Source organism: Carettochelys insculpta, chromosome 1 (assembly GCF_033958435.1).
Source record: "Carettochelys insculpta isolate YL-2023 chromosome 1, ASM3395843v1, whole genome shotgun sequence".
Classification (NCBI taxonomy): domain Eukaryota; kingdom Metazoa; phylum Chordata; order Testudines; family Carettochelyidae; genus Carettochelys; species Carettochelys insculpta.
Window position 1 is genome coordinate 213,370,026 of NC_134137.1, and position 19,957 is coordinate 213,389,982.

At 53.6% G+C, this 19,957-nt stretch overlaps 2 protein-coding genes across 3 annotated transcripts in view; one reads left to right on the forward strand and one right to left on the reverse strand.

The window, feature by feature from the left end:
* Positions 1–19,957, reverse strand: part of C1H3orf85 (chromosome 1 C3orf85 homolog) — a 44,814-nt gene that overhangs the window by 11,107 nt on the left and 13,750 nt on the right. The window contains exon 1 of one of the 2 annotated variants that reach the window (XR_012643881.1): positions 15,948–16,028. The exons of the other annotated variant lie outside the window; for it this stretch is intronic. The gene's annotated coding sequence lies outside the window, so the exon portion shown is untranslated. Of the gene's footprint in view, positions 1–15,947; positions 16,029–19,957 lie in introns of those variants that run through there. 2 annotated transcript variants of the gene reach the window in all.
* MORC1 (MORC family CW-type zinc finger 1) overlaps positions 12,537–19,957 on the forward strand; it is a 138,747-nt gene continuing 131,326 nt past the window's right edge. The window contains exon 1 of the mRNA XM_074983521.1: positions 12,537–12,607. Coding sequence (XP_074839622.1) covers positions 12,537–12,607 — 71 coding nt within the window. The remainder of the gene's footprint in view (positions 12,608–19,957) is intronic.

Below are 19,957 nucleotides of genomic sequence, written 5' to 3' on the forward strand. Positions count from 1 at the left end.
GGGTCAGGAAATGCCACAGGCAGGGTTGCATGGTAGACGAGCCCTTCCGGGGCCGCTGCCCGCCATCCTCTTAAAGGGGCCCCCTGTGCCTCAGCCTGCATACGCCGAGGGCCAGCAACCCTGTCCCCAGGCAGAGCGAGAGCAAGAGAGACAGCAGAGGTGGCATCCCAGGCCCCCATGGACCCCGAGCAGCACCCCTCTCCATCACAGCCATGGCCAGTGCCCTGGCTGTGGTCCTGGCCACAGTGCTGCAGTGGCCCCAGGTGGCCAGCACTATAGCCACCCTCCTGGATGCCATCCTTAGGGCACAACATCCCCAGCTGCTCCCCTGGTTCATCCGCCGCCTGTGGAGCTTCCCCATAAACAGTGACTGGTGGGACGGGCTGGTCCTGGAGAACTGGGCTGATGACCACTGGCTACAGAACTTAAGGATGACCAAGGAGACATTGCTGGAGCTGTGCGACTGGCTAACCCCAGTCCTCCAGCACCGGGACACACACCTGAGGCCAGCACTCCCCGTGCACAAAAGGGTGGCCATCACCCCACGGAAAATGGCTATCCTGGACAGTTATCGATCCGTCAGCCACCAGTTCAGGGTGGGCAAAGCCACCATCAGGGCCATCCTCATTGAAGTAAGCCATGCCTAGCTCACACTGAGACTGCATGCGGATGGCGGGAGGCAGCCTGGTGACAGGCACTGTTGGAAGAAGGGCAGGCACCCCAGGGACAGGGGCGAGGATTGGGATGGGCATGGGTGGGCACCCCAGGGACAGGGGTGGAGATGAGGATGGGCACAGCGGGCAAGCTGCGCCCCACCCCATGCTCACGAGTGTGCCCCCCTATGCCCTGCAGGTCATCTGGGCGATCAACAAAGTGCTCCTGAGCCAGCTGCTTTGTGTCAGGAACCTGGACAATGCTATCCGGGGATTCTAGGAGCTGAGCTTCCCCAGCTACTTCGGGGCCCTGGATGGCACCCACATCGCCATTTGGGCCCCAGAACGCAACTGCGGGGCCTACGTGAATCACAAGGGCTACCCCTCAGTGGTCCTGCAGGCCCTGGTTGATGCCAACAACCGGTTTGAGGACATCGATATGGGCTGGTCCGGCCATGCACACAACGCGAGAGCCTTCCAGAACTCAGGGCTCGGACGTCGTATGGCCTAGGGGAGCTCCCCATCGGGGACACTATGATGCTGCCCTGCATCGTGGTGGACGCGGCCTACCCCCTGCAGGCCTGGCTGATGCGGCCATACACCAGGCACACCCAGCCACGCCAGGACCTTTATAATGAGCTGCTGAACCGTGCCCGGAACATCATGGAGCGGGCATTCAGCCGCCTCAAGGGGCGTTTTAGATACCGCTACACCAGGCTGGACGTGGGTCTCCCCAACATCCCGGCGGTGATTGGGGCCTGTTGCACCCTCCATAACCTGGTGGAGGTGAAACATGAGCCCTACATGCAGGGGTGGGCCATCGAGGCAGGGCATGGGTATGAACAGCCCCCTGCCACCCTTTGCCACCAGGCCCAGCAGGACAGGGTGCGTGTAAGGGAGGCCCTGCGCCAGGCCTTTCAGCGGGGGCCATGGTAACCCCCCACACACTGCGCACACACCCCCACCTGCACCCTACGCACAAACTCCTTCTCCACCCGCACCTTCCACAGACACACACGCTCAGCCACCAGCACGCATGCATGGGGGAGACAGGTTAAACCATAAAAATAAACTATTTACTTACAAAACTGTGTCTCTCATTTACTAGGGGGAACTATATACATATGTGGGGGGAGGATGAGTGGGGAGCACTATATACATGTGTGGGGGGAGGGTGAACGGGGAGCGGGGATTGGGGGGCCTCCCTTTCCACAGGGCTCAACGGCTGGGATCCCTGTCTCCCGAGCCTGCCCCTTCCTCCCCGTGTTTGGGGGCCCCGCCTGGGCTGAGCCAGGGCCAGCGGCACAGGGAGGTAGGGGCACAGCTCAGGCACAGTCCCCACTCCTGTGCCGGGCTTGGCGTGGGGGGAGGGGGCAGCCAGGGGCTCTGCCTCCAGCTGGCCATCCCTGGACAGCAGGGTGTGGGCCAAGTGGATGAGGCTGGCCAGGGGGAGGTGAGGCGGGAGCAGGGCCTCGAGGTTGGCCTTCTCAGAGGCGGGGCCATTGTGGGAGAGCCGGGGGATCGGGGATTGGGGCAGGCAGGGAAAATGCTGGGAGGAAGGGAAGGGAGGGGAGGGGAGGGGACAGGCGGGTGATGGGGGTATGGGGGATGGTGGGAGGGTGACCTACAATGGAGTGGTGGCAGGGGCCAGGTGGCTGACCACAGCTTGGGCGAGGGTGTCCAGTCTGGATGTCACCTGGTCCCATGCCTGCTGCTCCATGGCAAGCCACTCACTCATGATGCCCGTCAGCTCCCTGAGGGCGGCTGTGTGAGCCGAGTACCCTGCCGCCTCCTCCCTGGCCTGGTGGCACCATGGAGGGACTGGCGGCAGCCCCGCGCTGGCCCCATCTGAGGTCTGGGCTGCTCCCCCTCGCCCTCGGTGATGAGGCTCCCTGGGCGCGTCATGAGGCTGGTCTGGCTGCTGGCTGCTGGAGCTGTGGAGACATAAGGGGAGAGGAACGAGCCATTAGTCCCAGTGAGGGACCCCCGAACCCCCCATCCCCGCCACCCCATCCTGGCAGTCCTGCAGGGACCGCATCTGGAGTTCCCCATCTGGGTTGCGGGAGTGCTGGCTCGCCTCTGCCTCCCTCGGTCCTTCTGCAGCCTGACAGCTCGTGGTACTGTCCGGGGTGCTGGGTGCCACATGTCAGCCCTGTGAGGCCAGGGCGTTGGGGCCGTCTGGACTGCCTGTGCCCTGGGGCTGATGTCCCTGTGGGTGGGCTGTGGCCACCCTGGGTGGGACTGAGCGCCCCCTCCCCCAGCCCCACAGCCACCGGCATGTATGGTACATACCTGTGGGTCCCTCCAGGAACTCGGGCGAGGTGCAGTTGGAGGGGGCTAAGCTGGATGGGCCCAAGGGGATGTCAATGATGAGGGCTCGCTCACTCAAGCCCTCATCATCACTGGTGTCCTGGATCCTTGAGGGGCGCTTGCAGGTGGCCAGTGGTCTGCGGCAGTCCTCCCTCTTGGTCCCCATCCCCATCTCCTCCGGCTCGGTCGGGGGGTCTGCCATGTTGAGGTACACAGCCAGGGGTCCCGCCTTCTTGGGCCCAAGGAAGCAGTCGAGTTCATTATAGTAGGAGCAGCAAGTGGGCACTGCCCTTGACTCCCCAGCCATGTCCCAAGCCCGGCAGTATGCCTGCCAGAGCTCCTTGACCTTGGACCTCACCTGGTCTGGGGTCTGGGTGGGGTGACCCCATCCAGTGAGGCCCTTGGCGAGGCACTCAAACACAGCCGCGTTTTGGCACTGCACCCCGTCTGCTGCAGGACCGCCTCATCTTCCCACAGGGCGAGGAGGTCCTGCAGCTCGGCTCTGTCCAGGAGGGGGCCCGGTGCTTGGGGGGGCTGGATCCCCTCCTGGGAGGACTCCCGCTGGTTCCTGGATGGCTGTAGCCAGACAAAATCTCCCCACTACAGACCAGCTTTTGCCTCCCCTCTAAGGTGCCTCAGAGCACACAGGGCACTGAACAGCAGTTAAACAGCACAGTCTTTGATGCCTTCCTAAAGGGGCCCAGATGTGCTGGCTCATCGTGACCCTGAGGAACTGAAAACACAGATAGAGGGTTAGCGTTAACAAAGGGCCTCAGAGAACTGCCCTTGGCTGGCATTAATGGAGTGATGCGCCCACACAGCCAGCCCAGAAGAGAAATCTCCGCCATTGCAAAAGAATGTCCTGTACTCCCAAATTCTTTATCTCCTGTCTTACAACTGCAAATTAAGTAAGAATTGCCCTTGTAAAAACTGGTGTCACAAAAGACAGACCAGTACAATCTGACACCATAGACAAGAAAGAATATATGTGACCCAAGGGGTATAAAGATGGGCCCAGAAGCACTCTGACTCTGAGTGCATTCCCACCAACTACCTGCTGGTCAGGTCAGGTGATTGCCTCCCGAGGTCCGCAACTGGGGACGCCCAACCTCGTATTTGTCTTTCCGCGGAACTGAGTGACCGATCCTCGCTTGGCTATGCTGGTATCAAGAGACGCAAGGAGGGTAAGATGTACCCACATTAAGGTCTCCTTTTGGTGTACACAGTTAAAGAATTAGAGCTCTATAGACAGATGTCGTTGTAGTAAGATGTCGTTGTATTAGATTGTAACGTAACCTGTTAACACCTGCACTCTGCTAGCATATAAGAAGTAGACAATAGCTTTTTGTAACTGCATGCTTATAACTGTAGCTTAATAAACTTGCAGCTAGTTAAGATCTAAGCCTGACTGCTGTTACTCTCTGTCACTCCAACACAGCCAGCAAAATAAAAAGAACTTTAACCGTTTGGTTACCACCGCCTGGCCATAGGTGAGAGTGCTAGGAGCTCCCTGCTCTAGCAGTAAAAGACTCGGGTGTTTAGGACCCTGGGGCATCCGTCAGCCTTGCCCAGGCTGCCCGCTGCGAAGGAGCCCTGCGCTCTAGCAGTTAAAGACTCAGATGGTGACAAGGGCATAGTTGGTACCTCACTGCACATTACCTGGCCGCCGGCTAACAACGGCCCCTGGGGTGGGTGGGAGTCCTGGCTGCTGGCCATGGTGCCGGAGGTGATGCAGCTTCTCCCGGGGCATCGCGGCTGGGAGCGGTCTGAGCAGCAGCGTGGGCTCCCTGCTGCCTGCACGTTCTCAGCTTCCTGCCTGAGGGCTTCTGGGCCTGCGTGCTGAAAGGCTGCCAGACGCTGGAGCCATAGAGCTCCGCTTGTGCTGGGAGCAGTGGTGCTGCCTGCCAGCTGATCGCGGCCATGGAGGACCCACTCTTTCGAAAAAGCAGGCTGCAGAGCTTCTACACTTGCTCTCTTTTGAAATAATCTTTCAAAAGAGGACAGTTTTCCCATCCCGGGAGCGGAAGATCGACTTCGAAAGTACAGGGGAGTTCTTTCTAAATTAATTTCAAAAGAGTGCCATGTCAGTGTAGACACTCCGTGGCATCTTTCAAAAGAACTCGGTCTTCTGATCCTAATTTCGAACGTACTTGCTAGTGTAGATGCACCCTTACAGCTGTGGACAGTCAGCTGCGCGGAAATACTGGCCATTTCTTGTTTTGTGTCTAAACATAAATAAAGTTCCCCTATTTCAAAATGTCGGCACTGCTTGTTTTCCTTCATAATTCTAATGAGGGCAGCCTCATTTACTTTTGTCTTATTCTTATTTTTTCCACAGTCAGGTCACACAATAACTATGTGGGAGAACCAAGACTGGACCCCAGGTTTGAATCACTATGTACAGAAAACTATTTCATATCTGGCATTCTATCATCCAGAGCTCTCAAATAACTGTCAGTTTAACCATAAGTAACTCTTAGTTACGTTTTCCATAAGTACGCTATAGTAAAAGTAAATACAGATAACTACAACTAATACAGTATAGGTATGCAGTGTACAATACTTCTGTTGTTGGTAAATAAAGTACTCTGCATAACTTTTCTTTGCTTCTTAATATCTAATTTTGTTTTTTGTTAGTGTTATGCATTGCTAGGTATACCTCTCTATTATCCAGCATATTTGAATATCTGGCAATCCTGCCAGATATGAAAGAATTTACTGTAGCACAACTTCCTAAAGTAGTGGTGAGGATAAGACTGGCACTGCCGGGAATCTTTACAGGGATGGTGATGTGTAAGATTCTAATCAGCTGATCCAGTGGGTTAGTTTTAATCCCCACTACCTTGATTATTACTGAAAGACCCTTCATAGCTAATGGATGGTGGAACTGCATTTAACCAATGATCAAAAGAAGCTATAAGAGCCTATTAAAAGTCATTTCTAGGGAACAGCTGAAAAGAGTCTAAAGTAAGGGAGTTGAGAAAGATGGAAAGGAAAATTAGAGAGACTTTGTATGTTATTGTTCAGTATTCTTGAGCTTAGCTAATGGTAGGTTTTGTGGGAGGATTTAATGAGGGTAAGTGTAAGTAGCGAGAACAACACCCGTGAGGTCCAAGCCCCTCTACCCAACCAAACCCCTTTGTAAAGTTGGATTCAGAGGAGGACTATGGGTAGAACAGACCAGACAAGTGGAGTGAATGAGATCCTGCCAGATCTTGGAAGGCAAGGATTCTAGGTGCCCCTCCCAACATCTGACATGCAGTAGAGAGAGGTGTAGCGTTGCCGCTATATCCAGTATGGATGAGGGACATACAGTCTGTTGTTCCTGTTTCCCTCCCAGTAGAGTTCTGCTGTAGTTAAGTGCATGGCTTTGTTGGAGAGATGAGGTGCTTGGCCAAAACAGCTGTGGAAATAATTAAAAAATAGTCTCACTCTGGCAGGTTTCTTATTCAACACAGAATCAAATCTGTTTTTAATGATGTCTCTCCCTCAATCAGGTGCTCCTCTTGTGTCTCCTGGCCTTTCAAAAAGAAAATTTGTCCACAGCACAGGCCAGGAACCCAGGAATATCTGAGTTATAATATCAGATCTGACACAAATTCCTCTGTGACCTTGGAGTCACATCAGCTTCTTCCCCCTCCTTCCCCCACATCTGTAATGAGGCAAAATATTTGATTTAGTTTTTGTGTCATGAAAGGGCTAATTAGTTCATGTTTCCTAAAAGTTATGTTTTGGTCAAGTTGAGACAACTCACAACAGCACAGCTTCACAATTTTTTTTATTGTTGTTAGATACCTTTGACTGTATGGGGCTCCTGGATCAATAATTTCAAAACTACTTATTTAGCAGTCAATAAAGGGGCATGCCTCTTTGTGTAAGAGTTTAGCATAAAGCTCTACCTCAGGTTATTGACTTTATTGACTTTCTATTGACCATTATTCAATATTTGTTCCCTATTTCAATGCTTTAATCAAGTCACTCCTTAACCTTCTCTTTGTTGGTCAAACAAACCCATCTTAAAGCATGTATAATATTTACGATACTAACCTATGTTTAGCTGAGAAGTGAATTCACTTAGCCATAGAGACGCTTCACTGTAACAATAGTTCAACTTCAGGTATCTTCAGACATGATTAGCCACTGTCAGTGCCCAATTTTCAAGTACCTTACAAGTGTCTAACATTCAGAAAGTGATGAGTAGCTTCCCTCTGAAAACTTGGCACCTTAATTTGTTTCACAAGTCATGATCTACTTATGTCAATTTGTACCATGCAGGTATATGAACTATTTTTTCCTCAATAATAAATAACAAGGTAAAGTAAGAATACAGTTTACAGAATTATTTTAAAAAATAAGTATTTAGCATTTCACAAACCACCCTTTCATCCTCAGAAAACCTCCTCCAGCAACGTAAGCAGTACTATCTGTGTTTTAAACATGGGAAAGAGGTGAAGAACTAAAACATTTGCCAAAGACCTTACACAAGGAGCAGAATCAGGTTTCTATCTCAGCATTCCTGTAGCCTTCTGCTCAAGCCACCAGCCCAGTGATTTTCTGCTGTAGTTCCCAGGCTTTGAGAACACATCTGCTTTGCTACTTCTGTGCCTGCAGTACAACTTCTCCCATCTAACTATTTCACATGAAATAAGGCAATGGCAGGGTAACCCTGCCAAGTGCTTACCTGTAAGCAGCAGAACTGACATAGCAACTTGAACCATTTTAAAACACATCAAGTATAGTCTGGAAAACAGTCTTCTTAATTCACTATTCATGCAGTTTTGTACTTTGTTATCTTTAGATTTTATAAATCATTCACCAGCTACATGTAAGCCAGCAGTTCAGGCAGAGGGCAGGGTACAGTGCTTAGCTCAGATTTGTCTTACATATGTCTCCTTGCACCCTTTGGACTTTGCGAGCTGGTCTTCTCATATGCCCACACAGTTACTTTTTGCACATATATATAAATGTGATTTGGTAACATGAAATAGCATATCAAGGTCATTTTTCTCATAGATTCAAGGCCAGAAGAGACAATTGTGATTATGCGGTCTGACTTCCTATGTAACGGAGACAGTAGAACTTTCCCAAAATAATTCCTAGAGCAGAACTTCTTACAAAAAAAACCTCCTGAACTTGATTAATTACCATCATAGTTAAAAATCTGTGCCTTATTTCCAGTCTAAATTTGTCTAGCGTTAGCTTCCAGCCATTGGATTATGTTACACCTTTCTCTGCTAACCTGGAGACTCCATTATTCAATATTCGTCCCCAGTTTAAGTATCTTAATTGAGTCACCCCATTTACCCTTCCCTTTGTTAAGTTAAACAGATAGAGTCATGGAGCTCAGTCAGTACTTTCTAATCCTTTAATCGTTCTCAGGGGTCTTCTCTGAATCCTCTGCCATTTATCTTTTTTTATGAATTGTGAACTCCAGAGCTAGCCACAGCATTCCAGCAATAGTGCCAAAAACAGGTAAAATAACCTCTGTATTCCTCCTCAAGAATCCCTCTTTAGAAGTCCAAAGATTGCATTAACTCTTACGCCTACAGCATAGCACTGGGAACTCATGTTCATGTTCACCACAAGACTCAAATGTTCCTCAGCGTCACTGTTTCCCATCCTGTAAATACACGTTCTTTATTCCTATGTGTGTACAGTTCATTCATGTCATAGATCTTAGTTCCTGAAACACTTTTCATGTTGCTCTCAGTATCATCCTCTTTGATGCCAGCAATAATTTGTGACCCAGTAAAATATTAGGTGCAAATAATGTGCATTGACATACTTGATTTCCATTTGTGATTCACAGATGAATCATATTCTTTGTTTGTCTGCTCTTCTTCATACATCTTCTTGTACAAATGGGTTCAACACAAGGCATGATAAGCTTCTTATGTCATATCCCTTACCCCTAACTGTCACAACTACAGCCCCAGCTAATTACACTTTGGCTAGGCCTCCCACCCATACCCCATTGCCATCTGACTGACCACGTGCCATAGCACAGCTACAACAAAGACTGCATGTGTGGAGAACCACATGCACAACAGGCACCAACCAGCCAAAATAAGGTATTGGTTCTCTATGGAGAACTTCCAACCACAAGGCAGGGAGAAAAACAAAAGCACCCCTTGGAGGGGAATTTTGGGAAGACATGTGGGGGGGGTCTACTGGAATTTGAACTGACTCTATTTTACTAATTCAGCACCCCTGGATTTTCAACATCTTCTGCATCCTGATGGGCCATCTAATTTGAGTTTAAAGCACAACTTAAGAACATAAGAACATAAGAATGGCCATACTGGGTCAGACCAAAGGTCCATCCAGCCCAGCATCCCGTCTGCCGACAGTGGCCAATGCCAGGTGCCCCAGAGAAGGAGAACAGATGACAATGATCAAGTGATTTATCTCCTGCCATCCATCTCCTGCCCTTGTACTGAAGGCTAGGGCACCATACTTTACCCCTGGCTAATAGCCATTTATGGACCTAACCTGCAAAAATTTATCGAGCTCTTTTTTAAACACTAATAGAGTCCTGGCCTTCACAGCCTCCTCCGGCAAGAAGTTCCACAGGTTGACTGTGCGCTGTGTGAAGAAAAATTTCCTTTTATTAGTTTTGAATCTACTACCCATCAATTTCATTTGGTGTTCCCTAGTTCTTGTATTATGCGAAAAGGTAAATAATTTTTCTATGTTCACTTTCTCCACACCATTCATGATTTTATATACGTCTATCATATCACCCCTCAATCGCCTCTTTTCCAGACTGAAAAGTCCCAGTCTCCCTAGCCTCTCCCCATAACTCAAGCTAAAACAACAAGAAGTCTTCTGGCACCTTATAGACTAAAAGATTTATTGGAGAATAAGCTTTCATGGGCAAAGACCCACTTCGTCAGAGAAGTTCCCATGTTGCAAAACAATCTCTTAATTCTGTAATCTGTGTTATTGGGAGTGTAGCCAACTTTCTGATTTGTTTTCTGTTAGTTGTCCCTGTCACATGAAAAGAAGACACCCCAACTCTATGCTGTCTTTTTGATTTTATGCCAGATTCCATTACTATTGAAGTCACTGACTTCTCCAGCAGCAATCCCTCTGTCTTTGTGTAAACAGAAGAGGTACAATTAATAACAAAACATGAGTGCATCCGATTACAATGTTTTGCTGCTTAGTAAAGCTTCACAGAAGGCTCCATAAAGTTTTATAGAGCTGTTGGAATGAACACATATTAATGAAAGACTTCCTCTCTCCTTGTTTCTCTTGCTTGTTTTTTGGAACACATGGTTAACAGATGAACCACATCAGTAGGACCCATAGTTCTTCAATATTGTTTTTTATTCAAATTGTAGTGCAGTCAGTTTTAAATGCCACACTTTTGTTGTACACTTGCAACAATCCCTGCTGCCAATTTTGTCCACATATTTATTCTGGGGATACCGTCACTGGACCTAATTATGTTAGTTACAAGATCAAAGGCACATTCTCATGCACTTCCAGCAACATTAAATATGCCATTATGTGCCAACAATGCCCTGCTACTATGTAGATTGGAAAGACTGGGCAAAACCTTTACCAAAGAATAAATGGACACAGAGCAGACATCAAGAAACTCAATACACATAAGCCAATCCGTGAACACTTCAATGAAGTGGGCCATTCTGTTAAAGACCTGAGAATTTGTGTCCTGGAGCAAAAAGAATTTCAAAACAGATTAGAATGAGAAATTTGTGAGTAAGAGTTCATACTCAAATTCAACAAATTAATACATATGAACGGAGACATCAATTACCTCATGCATTACAAGGACTGCTTCCCTTCCTTTGATGATCATAATTATCTCAGGCAGGACAATTAACATCCCCCCACCCTTCATCCCCCTCCTATGTATTTGATTTGTCAGCTTTTACTGCAATTTTTTTTTGACCCTCTGTGCAGCAGGGTCTCAACATTCACAAGGGTTCAGGTTTGAGAATCCTTGCAAATGTTGAATTTTGCAAATATGGCAGTGAGCTGCTGGCGCTTCTGCCCAGGGCCCCGGGCAAGCAGCGGCTGCGGGTACTCCTGCCTGGAGCCCCATGGGGGGAAGCAGTGGCTGTAGGTGCTCCTGCCCAGGGCTCCGGGGAAGCAGCACCTCGAAAATAATTGAATTTGTGAACATTAAGTTTGCGAATTGTGAGACCCTACTGTACTTATAAATGTCAGTCTGTATTGGAAATGAGATTGATCTGATGAAGTGGGTCTGTTCCACGAAAGCCCATCACTGAATAAATGATTTTGTTAGTCTTGTAAGTGCTACATTTCTGCTTTTTTGTTTTGTTGGAGTGCAAACTAACATGGCTACCTTTCTGTTACACTTTTGAATGTTGTTATAACATGCCATTTGAAATTAAAATCCCCAAAAACAAAAACTAAAAGGGAAAATTACTTCGACAGATGCGATAAACCTTAGGAAAGCTACTAAAGCAGTTCTTTGGCATTTAACAAACATGGAAACAATGTTATAATGAACCCAGTATTGTTCTTTCTTCTGCAGGCATGCAAAGACAAGACCTTTTGTTTAAAAGGGCAAGTCTGGCTGTTTTACTGGAAATAATTCCCCTTTTAAATATACTGTAAGAAGATTTAAGGTTGAAGGGGTCTAGCATTTCCCAGAACACTGGTGTTCCACAAACAACTTGCAGGTGTGCCACAAATGTCTGACACTTTTTTTATATCATAAACTGATGGAATTTATCTTGTTGTTAAAAGCAGATACAATGTTACTTCTTCATTGCCCTGATACCTGATTAAATTACTTTTTTGTTTTTGCTGTGTATGTTGCTGTTTGGTTTTTGTTTGTTTGGTTTTTGTCTGACAATCTTTGGAGAAAATTTTCATAGCTGTTCCACATAAACGTATTATTGTTGGTGTAATGTGGTCTCAAAAAGTTTAACACTGATCTACTCTAAATTAACTGACAGTGGGCTGAAAATAGGGCTCTCTGGAAGCATTATGACTGCTGCAGGGCCCAGGGATGGTCAAGAGGCTTTATGCAGGACACCATTTTAGAGTGCTAGGGGAATGGGGCCAGGCCTGTAAAAGGGCTGCAGTGATCCGTGCCTGAGGTGAGCTGATGATGCGTTGCGTTGGATGGCTGCAGGAGGATACGGAGAGAAGGACGTTTGGGGCTGCAGGAGGCAGGCTGGTGGGTTCCTCTGAGGGCGGGGACATGCAGGATGCTGGGAGGCTAGAAGCATACAAGGGCCGGTGGGTGCTGTAGAGGTTCTGTTAGGTGCCCATGGGCACAACGTGCTGGGTCGCCCCGTGAGCTCCCCCAACTCTCCCTACGCGTGCACGGAAGTTCGCTGCTCCCTGGCTTTTCACCGGGGGATTTCCCCCAACCTGTTGCAACGAGCCAGGCTCTGCCCCCGGCGAGTAGGGGGTGGGGGTGGGGCGGCAGGTCAGCGGGAGCGGAACGTGCAGCTCCCGCACACGCGCTGTCTTGCGCGCGGCCGCTTCCCGCGCACCCGGACCCCGCCCCAAGCGCCTGGTCCCAGCCCCGTGCGGCCGCGAGGGGGCGGTGCGTCCCAGCCCGCCATGACCGCGGCCGGGCGCTACGGGGCTCTGCGCAGGGCGGAGCTGAGGCTGGACTATCTCCACGCCAACGCGTGAGTGGCTCTGGCAGGCTTGCGGCGGCCGCCCCGCCCAGCGCGGGGGGGCACGGAGGGTGGGCCGCCGGGGGTGCCCACCATGTGCTCCTCGGCTCGGGCAGTGGGGCAGGGGCTCAGCTCCCCTCCCGCCGATGGGTTTAGCAGGGTACTATGGCAGGGAACGGTTCCAGGTTAGGTGACCCGGCGGGGTTGCACAGTTGCGAGGGGGGAGGGAGTCCGCGGCACGCGGCAGGTTGGGGAGGAGTGTCCTGGGCGCCAGCAATGAGGTGCGCGCTGCAGCGGGTCGGTGCATGCAAGAGCCTGGCTTGTTGCCCGGCAGTCTGTGGCATCGCCTGCAAGCCCAGAAGCGGTGACTTTTGTGCCGGGACTGAGTACCGGCACCTCGGCATCCGCAGAGCCCAAGCGGGGTGTTGGCGTCCTTGGCAGCCCCGCAGTGGGAAGCGGCTGAGTGCCGGCTCCTCTTTTTTTTCGGGGGGAAGAATGCACTGCCCCACAGTATTTAGCAATTAACACAGGCGGGTCCCATTTCTTTCCCGACACGTACAGACTTGTGGCTGGTAAAAAGTTCATAGGCATAGTCTGTTGGGTGACAGATGTGGGGATGTTACAGTGAGCAGGTTTACTAAGGAACCCACATGTACCCTGAAAGCCACCTTCAGTGCCTTGGAAAGGTGGGGACGGTTAAGAAAACACAGAGCATATGTGGCTTTGGGGACACCTACTTTAAATTGGGAAGGGTTTCTGTCCATGTCATAGAATATAGGGACGGGCACATCTTACAGCCTCCTGTGATATGAAGACCACCACTATCTGGTGGGCAGAAGATACAAACTGGTGGTGGGGTGTACTAACCCCCACCCTGGTCCAAAAGTCCGGTACATTCTCCACATCCTTTTGGGAAGGGAACTTTTCCCGTCTTCTGTTATTGTAAAAATGTTACCCAAGTGCTGAGAGCTCCTTGTAGACAATACAGGTGGCTTTTTTTTTGTGGGGGCGGGGGGTGGGGGGAATAACCTTCTCCTGGCCCCACCAATTACTGCTGCTAAAACTCTTGAATCTGTAAAGCTCAGAGTCCTCTCCAGCCCTCGGGGCGTGACTGGTGCCAAACCAGAGAATTTGCCAAACTGTAGGAGGTCACTATTGGCTAACAGCTTTACCCACACTTCCACTGTGTGCTGGGCTCTTAAAAGACATTTAGGGATAAATGATAGCTAAGTAACAGAACAGAATACTGTGAGAAGGATAATGGGAAACTTGGCCACACCCATGAAAAGCAGTTGTCTGGCTAAAGAAAATCTTGCTGGATTACAGATGTTGCCTAATGAGAGAGTGTCAGTTTAGACAAGTGCAGTCTGTAGATTCACACACTGGCAAATAATCTATTCCAGTGTTCCAATTAATGGATTATGAAACAAAATGGTCAGGCCATTGGGAGTCCCCAGCTAGGTATGAGCTAGAACATGTATATGCATATTTTCCTGCCTCTGTGCCAATAAAGCTGTAAGCACAGTTGTAGATACTATTCCGGTGGTTTAAAAAACTGTGTTTCGAATGGGTTTGGATTCTGTTTTGTCTGTCAATTTCATTACTACCTGCAGTGGTGTGGAGGCAGAAATGCTGGAATATGTGTGCAAAAGTAAAAGTTAGGACAAGTTTAGTTAGGACAAGAGATGATGATAAATAACCTTTTTGGTGGGAATTGTAAGGTAGTTCTCCCCCCCTTGCAAGTACAGAGTCAGAGATAGAAATGGCTTGTTTAATGACCACAGCCTACCCCAAGGTTACAGTGACAGATGCAGTATATCTAAGCAAAGAAGAGACAAACCCCCTTCACCCAGATACCATCCCCATATGCAGTAGAACCCAATCTCTTGCTGGGGCTCTTGGTCCTTTACCCCACACACAGTTACAGGGTGTACCTCCCGCGGTGCAGTCCTAAACCCAAAGCCCATAGGTATATCACTAGGGCAGTACTAGCTGTCCACTTGTCTGCAGCTTCCCCTTGCTGCCACCAGCCACAGCTGTCATCACTCCTAACCCCATTATTTGGGATTGCCCTAAGGCAGAACACTGTAATTTCAGCTCTGCATGGCCTCAGCTGTCACTCTGTGATTTCAGCTCCTGGTATCTCTCATATGGGATTTCACAAACACCCTAGTATCCAACTTTATCTTTCAACAGGACAGGAGTAGTCAAGCCAGGCTTATAACTATATGGCCACAGCATAGGCAGGACCATAGCCCTCAGCAAGCTGGCTCAACCAGTGCCCCTCCCCTCCTTTCTCATAATGCTGTAAACCAGGGAGCCCTGTGTAATCAATGTCTTACGCAGCTATGGCGACTGCCCTGTCCCCCACAACAACCCAGAGCACTGGTGAGATCTCACAACTCCCACATTAAGTGTCAGCTTAAATTGTGATTTTGCAACTACATGTTTACAATAGACCAAATCTCATGGCTTACTTGCTACCCATTAGGCTTTGCCTGAAAAGGTATCACACATGCACCCCTTTGCATTCTCATGCAAATGATCACTGGGAAACACACTCCTCCCAGCCTCAGTTTCACACCTGCCACCCTTTCAATTCTCATGCAGATGACCTCTGGGAGACACATTCCTCCCGGCCTTCAGCAGCACTGCGTTCTCCTGCTCCCCATTCCCCACAGAAGCAAACACGAGGGCAGGCTCACTTGCTCTCCTGCCTCTGGAAGCAGCTCCCTGTCCCCTCCTCCTTCCATCTTCTGGGGCGGGGGAACTGCTGCTGCCCCCCACTTGAGCAGCCCACCTCCTCATCCAGCAGCTGCTGCATCCTCCCCCCCCCAGGAAAGGTAAGGGGCTTCTTAAAGCGGCGGTTGGGCCCCCTCCACAGGCCTCCTTCTGTGGAGTGGCCTGGGAGGGGTGAGTTTGGGCAGAGCCCTTCTTTTCCATCCGGGCTCCAGAAGGGTGGCTGCATAGCCGGGGTGGGGTATTAGGATGTGCCCCTGCCCCACCCCTGCAGCCACCCCCCCCTTACTGACCCCCCCACACCTAGCCGCCGCTGGGGGGCCCCTCCTCCACCCAGGCCTCCTTCTAACCAGCTGCCCCTTCCTTCTCCCCCTGGTTTCCTGAAGGCTCTGCAGCAGCTGCTGTGGGCCCCTCCCCCCTGTCAGGCGCACGTGGGCCCCCCCTTCCCCCATCGCCCCCCCATTTCCCCCAGGTTGGCTGTGCCCACGCCCCCTCCCCCCCCTTTTTTATTTTCACTTCACATAAGCGCCTGAGACCCGCCCCCACCGCACACGCACACGCACACCCAGAGTTTGATCCCTCACATCCCAGTGCAGAAAAGGAGCCATCTTACCATCTTGTGCTGGGAGCAGCGGCCATCTTTGATTTCACCTTCCCCTGACCTCACTGCCCTTGCTCTGCCCTTCCCCCATCTGACTGGGTCCTCAGCCCGGCCAGTGGGGGAGGGGCAGCCACGCCTCCACCCTTCCTTCCACTCCACTCTCCTCCCCTCCCCCGCTCTCTCTTAAAGGCCCCACGCCCAACAAACTTCCCCCATCTTACAAACCCACCACCATGACCCCCACACCCACTGGAGGGTCATCCGGCGAGCCCCTCCTCCCCCAATCTTCCACTGTCACCCCTCCCACCCCCGAAACGGCGGCCCACTCATCCAGGGCCGCCCAAGACTCTGCCGCCATGTCAGCTGAGGGCGCGGGCACAGGCTCCGGGGCTCCCACCACCTCCGCCGCGGCGCCCTCCAGCAACCCGGCCCCGAACCCACCCCCCCACAAGGGCAGGAAGGGCCAGGGGAAAAGGAAGGGCAAGAGCCCCGCCCGGAAGGCTAAACCCCCCGTGGCGGGGACTCTCCCCCTGGCTGCCCAAGCACTCGCCGCAGCCTCCCCTTCTTCCCTTCCCCCTGCTCCCTCCACCACCCCTGGGGGCCCCGACATCTCGGCCCCCAGGTCGTACGCCCAGGCGGCGGCCGCCGCCCCGCACCCTGCTCCTTCCGCCTCCGCCAGGACTACCATCCCCGACGGTCGCGGCCCCTTCCCCACGCTCACCAGGAGGCACGGGGTCCGCTGCCTCCTGGTGGCTGCCTCGCCCCACATGGAAACCTACGTGCGGGCGCTGGCACGGGTAGTGGGGTCCGCGGCCGTGGTGGCGGCCTCCCGGATGTTCAGGAAGATCGTCTTCTTCCTGGCTTCGGAGGCCACCGCCCAGGAGGCGGTGGACAGGGGCCTGGCAGTTGGGGGCGTGCACGTGCCCCTGGAGCCGCTGGAAGACCTGGGCGTGCGGGTGGTGTTCTCGTCCGTCCCGCCCTTCCTTCCCAACGCTGCCCTTCTGCCTTTCCTCACCACCCTGGGCCGGCCTTTGACGGTCCTGAGTCCCCTCCCCCTAGGCTGCAAAGACCCCGCCCTACGGCACGTGCTCTCATTCCACCGGCAGGCCCGAGTCCAACTGCCGCCGGCGGCAGCACAGGGCGGGGTGGCCCAGGAGGGGACTATACTGGTGCCCTATCAAGGGGCCCAGTACCGGGTCTTCTACACCCTGGGGGAGGCCCGGTGCTTTGGGTGCCGGGCGGCGGGGCATGTCCGGAGGGATTGCCCCCTGGCCCGGCACGAAGAAGAGGATCCCAGGACCTCCTCCAACCCGGGGGGCGTCAGCCATGAGACCGGCGGCGCCCCGACCGCGACAGGCCCTGGGACTGCCCCTCCTCCTTTAGGCCCGGACGGATCCATTGCCGCTCGGGCGTCGAAGGGCGCCCGGCAGCATGGTGCCGGGAGAGAAGAAGCGGGCGCCGGCGCCCGAGCTGGCACAAAAGCCGGGCCCTGGACATGGAAGGCCTGCTATTAGAGGTCTGTGGGCCGCCTATGGACTCTCCCCCACCCCTCCCACCAGCGATCCCTCAATTGCCACCCCCTTCTGCCCTGAAACGTCCCAAGGGGCGACCCCTCCCTCAACTAGGGACGACCCCCCGGCGGAGGTCGGCCAGCCCCCGGACGCCCCAGGGGAATCAGGGCTCCCCTTGCACCCCCCCTTCGTCCCCGGAACTGAAAACCCCGACACCCTCCCCCCCGACCTGCCGGCGCCTCCCGCTGAGAGTGCCAGCACCTCATCCTCTACCCTGCCATTGCCCGAGGAAGCCCCCCTTCTGGAGACCCCCTTGGCCCGTATTTCCGCCCTTGCTCCCACCTTGGCCTCACTGCTTGCCACCCCCGCCATACCCACTCCTGGCCAATGCCCCGCTCCAGAACCCGCAATCCCCCCCACTCTAAACCCTCCCCTTCCTCCTCTCCCCCCACTCCCTCCTTTCCCTCCCCCCCACGACCCCTCTCTTCCCCCACCGATCTCTACCTCCCCTGTCCCCATCCCTCCTCCTCCTTTTTACCCCTGCTCACTCATACCTGCCCCCGAGGTCGTAACCCCTCAGGAGGCCCCTCTTGCACTGCCCTCTCCCAGCACTTCTGGGGCTGCTCTCCCTCCGCTGCCTTCATCCCTCCCAAACTCAGGCCCCAGTCCCTACCCCAACCTCTTCTCTGGCGGGGGGGCCCAAAAGAACGCGAGGCCGACGGGTTCTCAAGACTCTGAGGCCTCGGCACCCCACACGCTGGTGGGTGAGATGCGCCAGTTCTTGGAGGACGTTCGCGGCTCCAAGAACAAGGTTACTCTCGCCCTCCAGCGCTGGGGAGACTTCCATTCCGCCTTAGAGTCCGTGAGGGCCCTTCTGAAGGAGGGCAAGGGGACCGGGAAGAGGGATGCCGCGGTCTACCAACGGGCCCGTGGCTTCCGTGACGCCCTCGTCACCTTTGGCGTGGCTCACGGCTTGCTGCGTGGCCCCACTTGAACCGCCGGCACTCCCTCTGGCGAGGATCCTCACCAGCCCTCCAAATGGCGCCGTTCATCTTTGCCACACTAAATGTCAGGGGCTGCGGGTCGGGTCTCCGCAGGTGCCGAGTGCTCTCCTTCCTCCGAGAGGCGGGGTACTCGGTCACCTTTCTACAGGAGACCCACACTACTCCGGCCGCCGAAGCCAAGTGGCGGCTGGAGTGGGGAGACGGGGTCCACTTTAGTCATCTCTCGGCCCAGCAGGCCGGGGTAGCAACCCTGTTCTCCCCAGACCTGCAGCCCGAGGTGCTGGGGAGCGTCGAGGTCATGCCGGGCCGCCTGCTGTATCTCCGGGTGCGGGTGGAGGGGCTGCCCCTCCACCTTGTCAACATCTACGCCCCGACACTCGGCCCGGAGAGAACCCCCTTCTTCCGGCAGGCGGCGGCCTTCCTCAACACCATCGATCCCCGCGAGTGCCTGGTCCTCGGCGGGGATTTCAACTGCACCCTCGAGGAGCGGGACCGCACGGGGACCGAGAAGTGCCAGGCCGCTGCGGACGTCCTCAGGGAGCTCATTAACCGTCGCTCCCTGGTGGACGTCTGGCGCAGCCACCACCTGGACGAGAACGCCGGTTTCACCTACATCCGGGTGGTGGGCCATAAACCTGCACACTCCCGGTTTGACCGCATTTACATCTCGCGGCACTATCTTTCCCAAGCCCACGCCTCCAGCGTACGGCTGGCCCCCTTCTTGGACCACCATCTCGTGGCCGTGAAGGCTTCCCTCTTGCCGGGGAAGTGGGGGTCGGCTTACTGGCATTTTAACAACAGCCTGCTGGAGGACGTGGGCTTCGTGGCGTCCTTCCGGGAGTTCTGGCTGGCCTGGCGCGAGCAGCGGCACGTCTTTCCCTCGGCACGGCGGTGGTGGGACCTGGGAAAGGTGCGCGCGCGGCTCTTCTGCCGCGACTATACTCGGGGGGCCAGCCGGCGGCGGGATGCGTTGATAGGGCAGCTGGAACGGGAGGTCCTTGAGCTGGAGAGGCGTCTAGCCGCCAGCCCCGGAGATCCATCCCTCTGCGGCACATACCAGGAGAAGCGGGATGAGCTCAGGACCCTCGACGCCCATTGGGCACAGGGGGCCTTGGTGAGGTCGCGAATCCAACTCCTCTGGGAGATGGACCGCGGCTCCCGCTTCTTCTACGCCCTGGAGAAAAAGAGGGGTGCCAAAAAACATATCCCCTGCCTTCTGGCGGAGGATGGCACCCCTCTTACGGATCTGGTGGAGATGCGCGAGAGGGCTCGCGCCTTCTACGCCGCCCTTTTCTCCCTGGGTCCGACCGACGCCGACGCCTGCAGGGCGCTCTGGGACCAACTCCCGTCGGTCAGCACGGGCGACTGGGACCAGCTGGAGCTTCCTCTCACTCTGGCCGAGCTCTCGGAAGCCCTCCGTCTCATGCCCACCAATAAATCCCCGGGCATGGACGGGCTGACCGTGGAGTTTTACCGCGTGTTTTGGGACGTCCTCAGCCCAGACCTG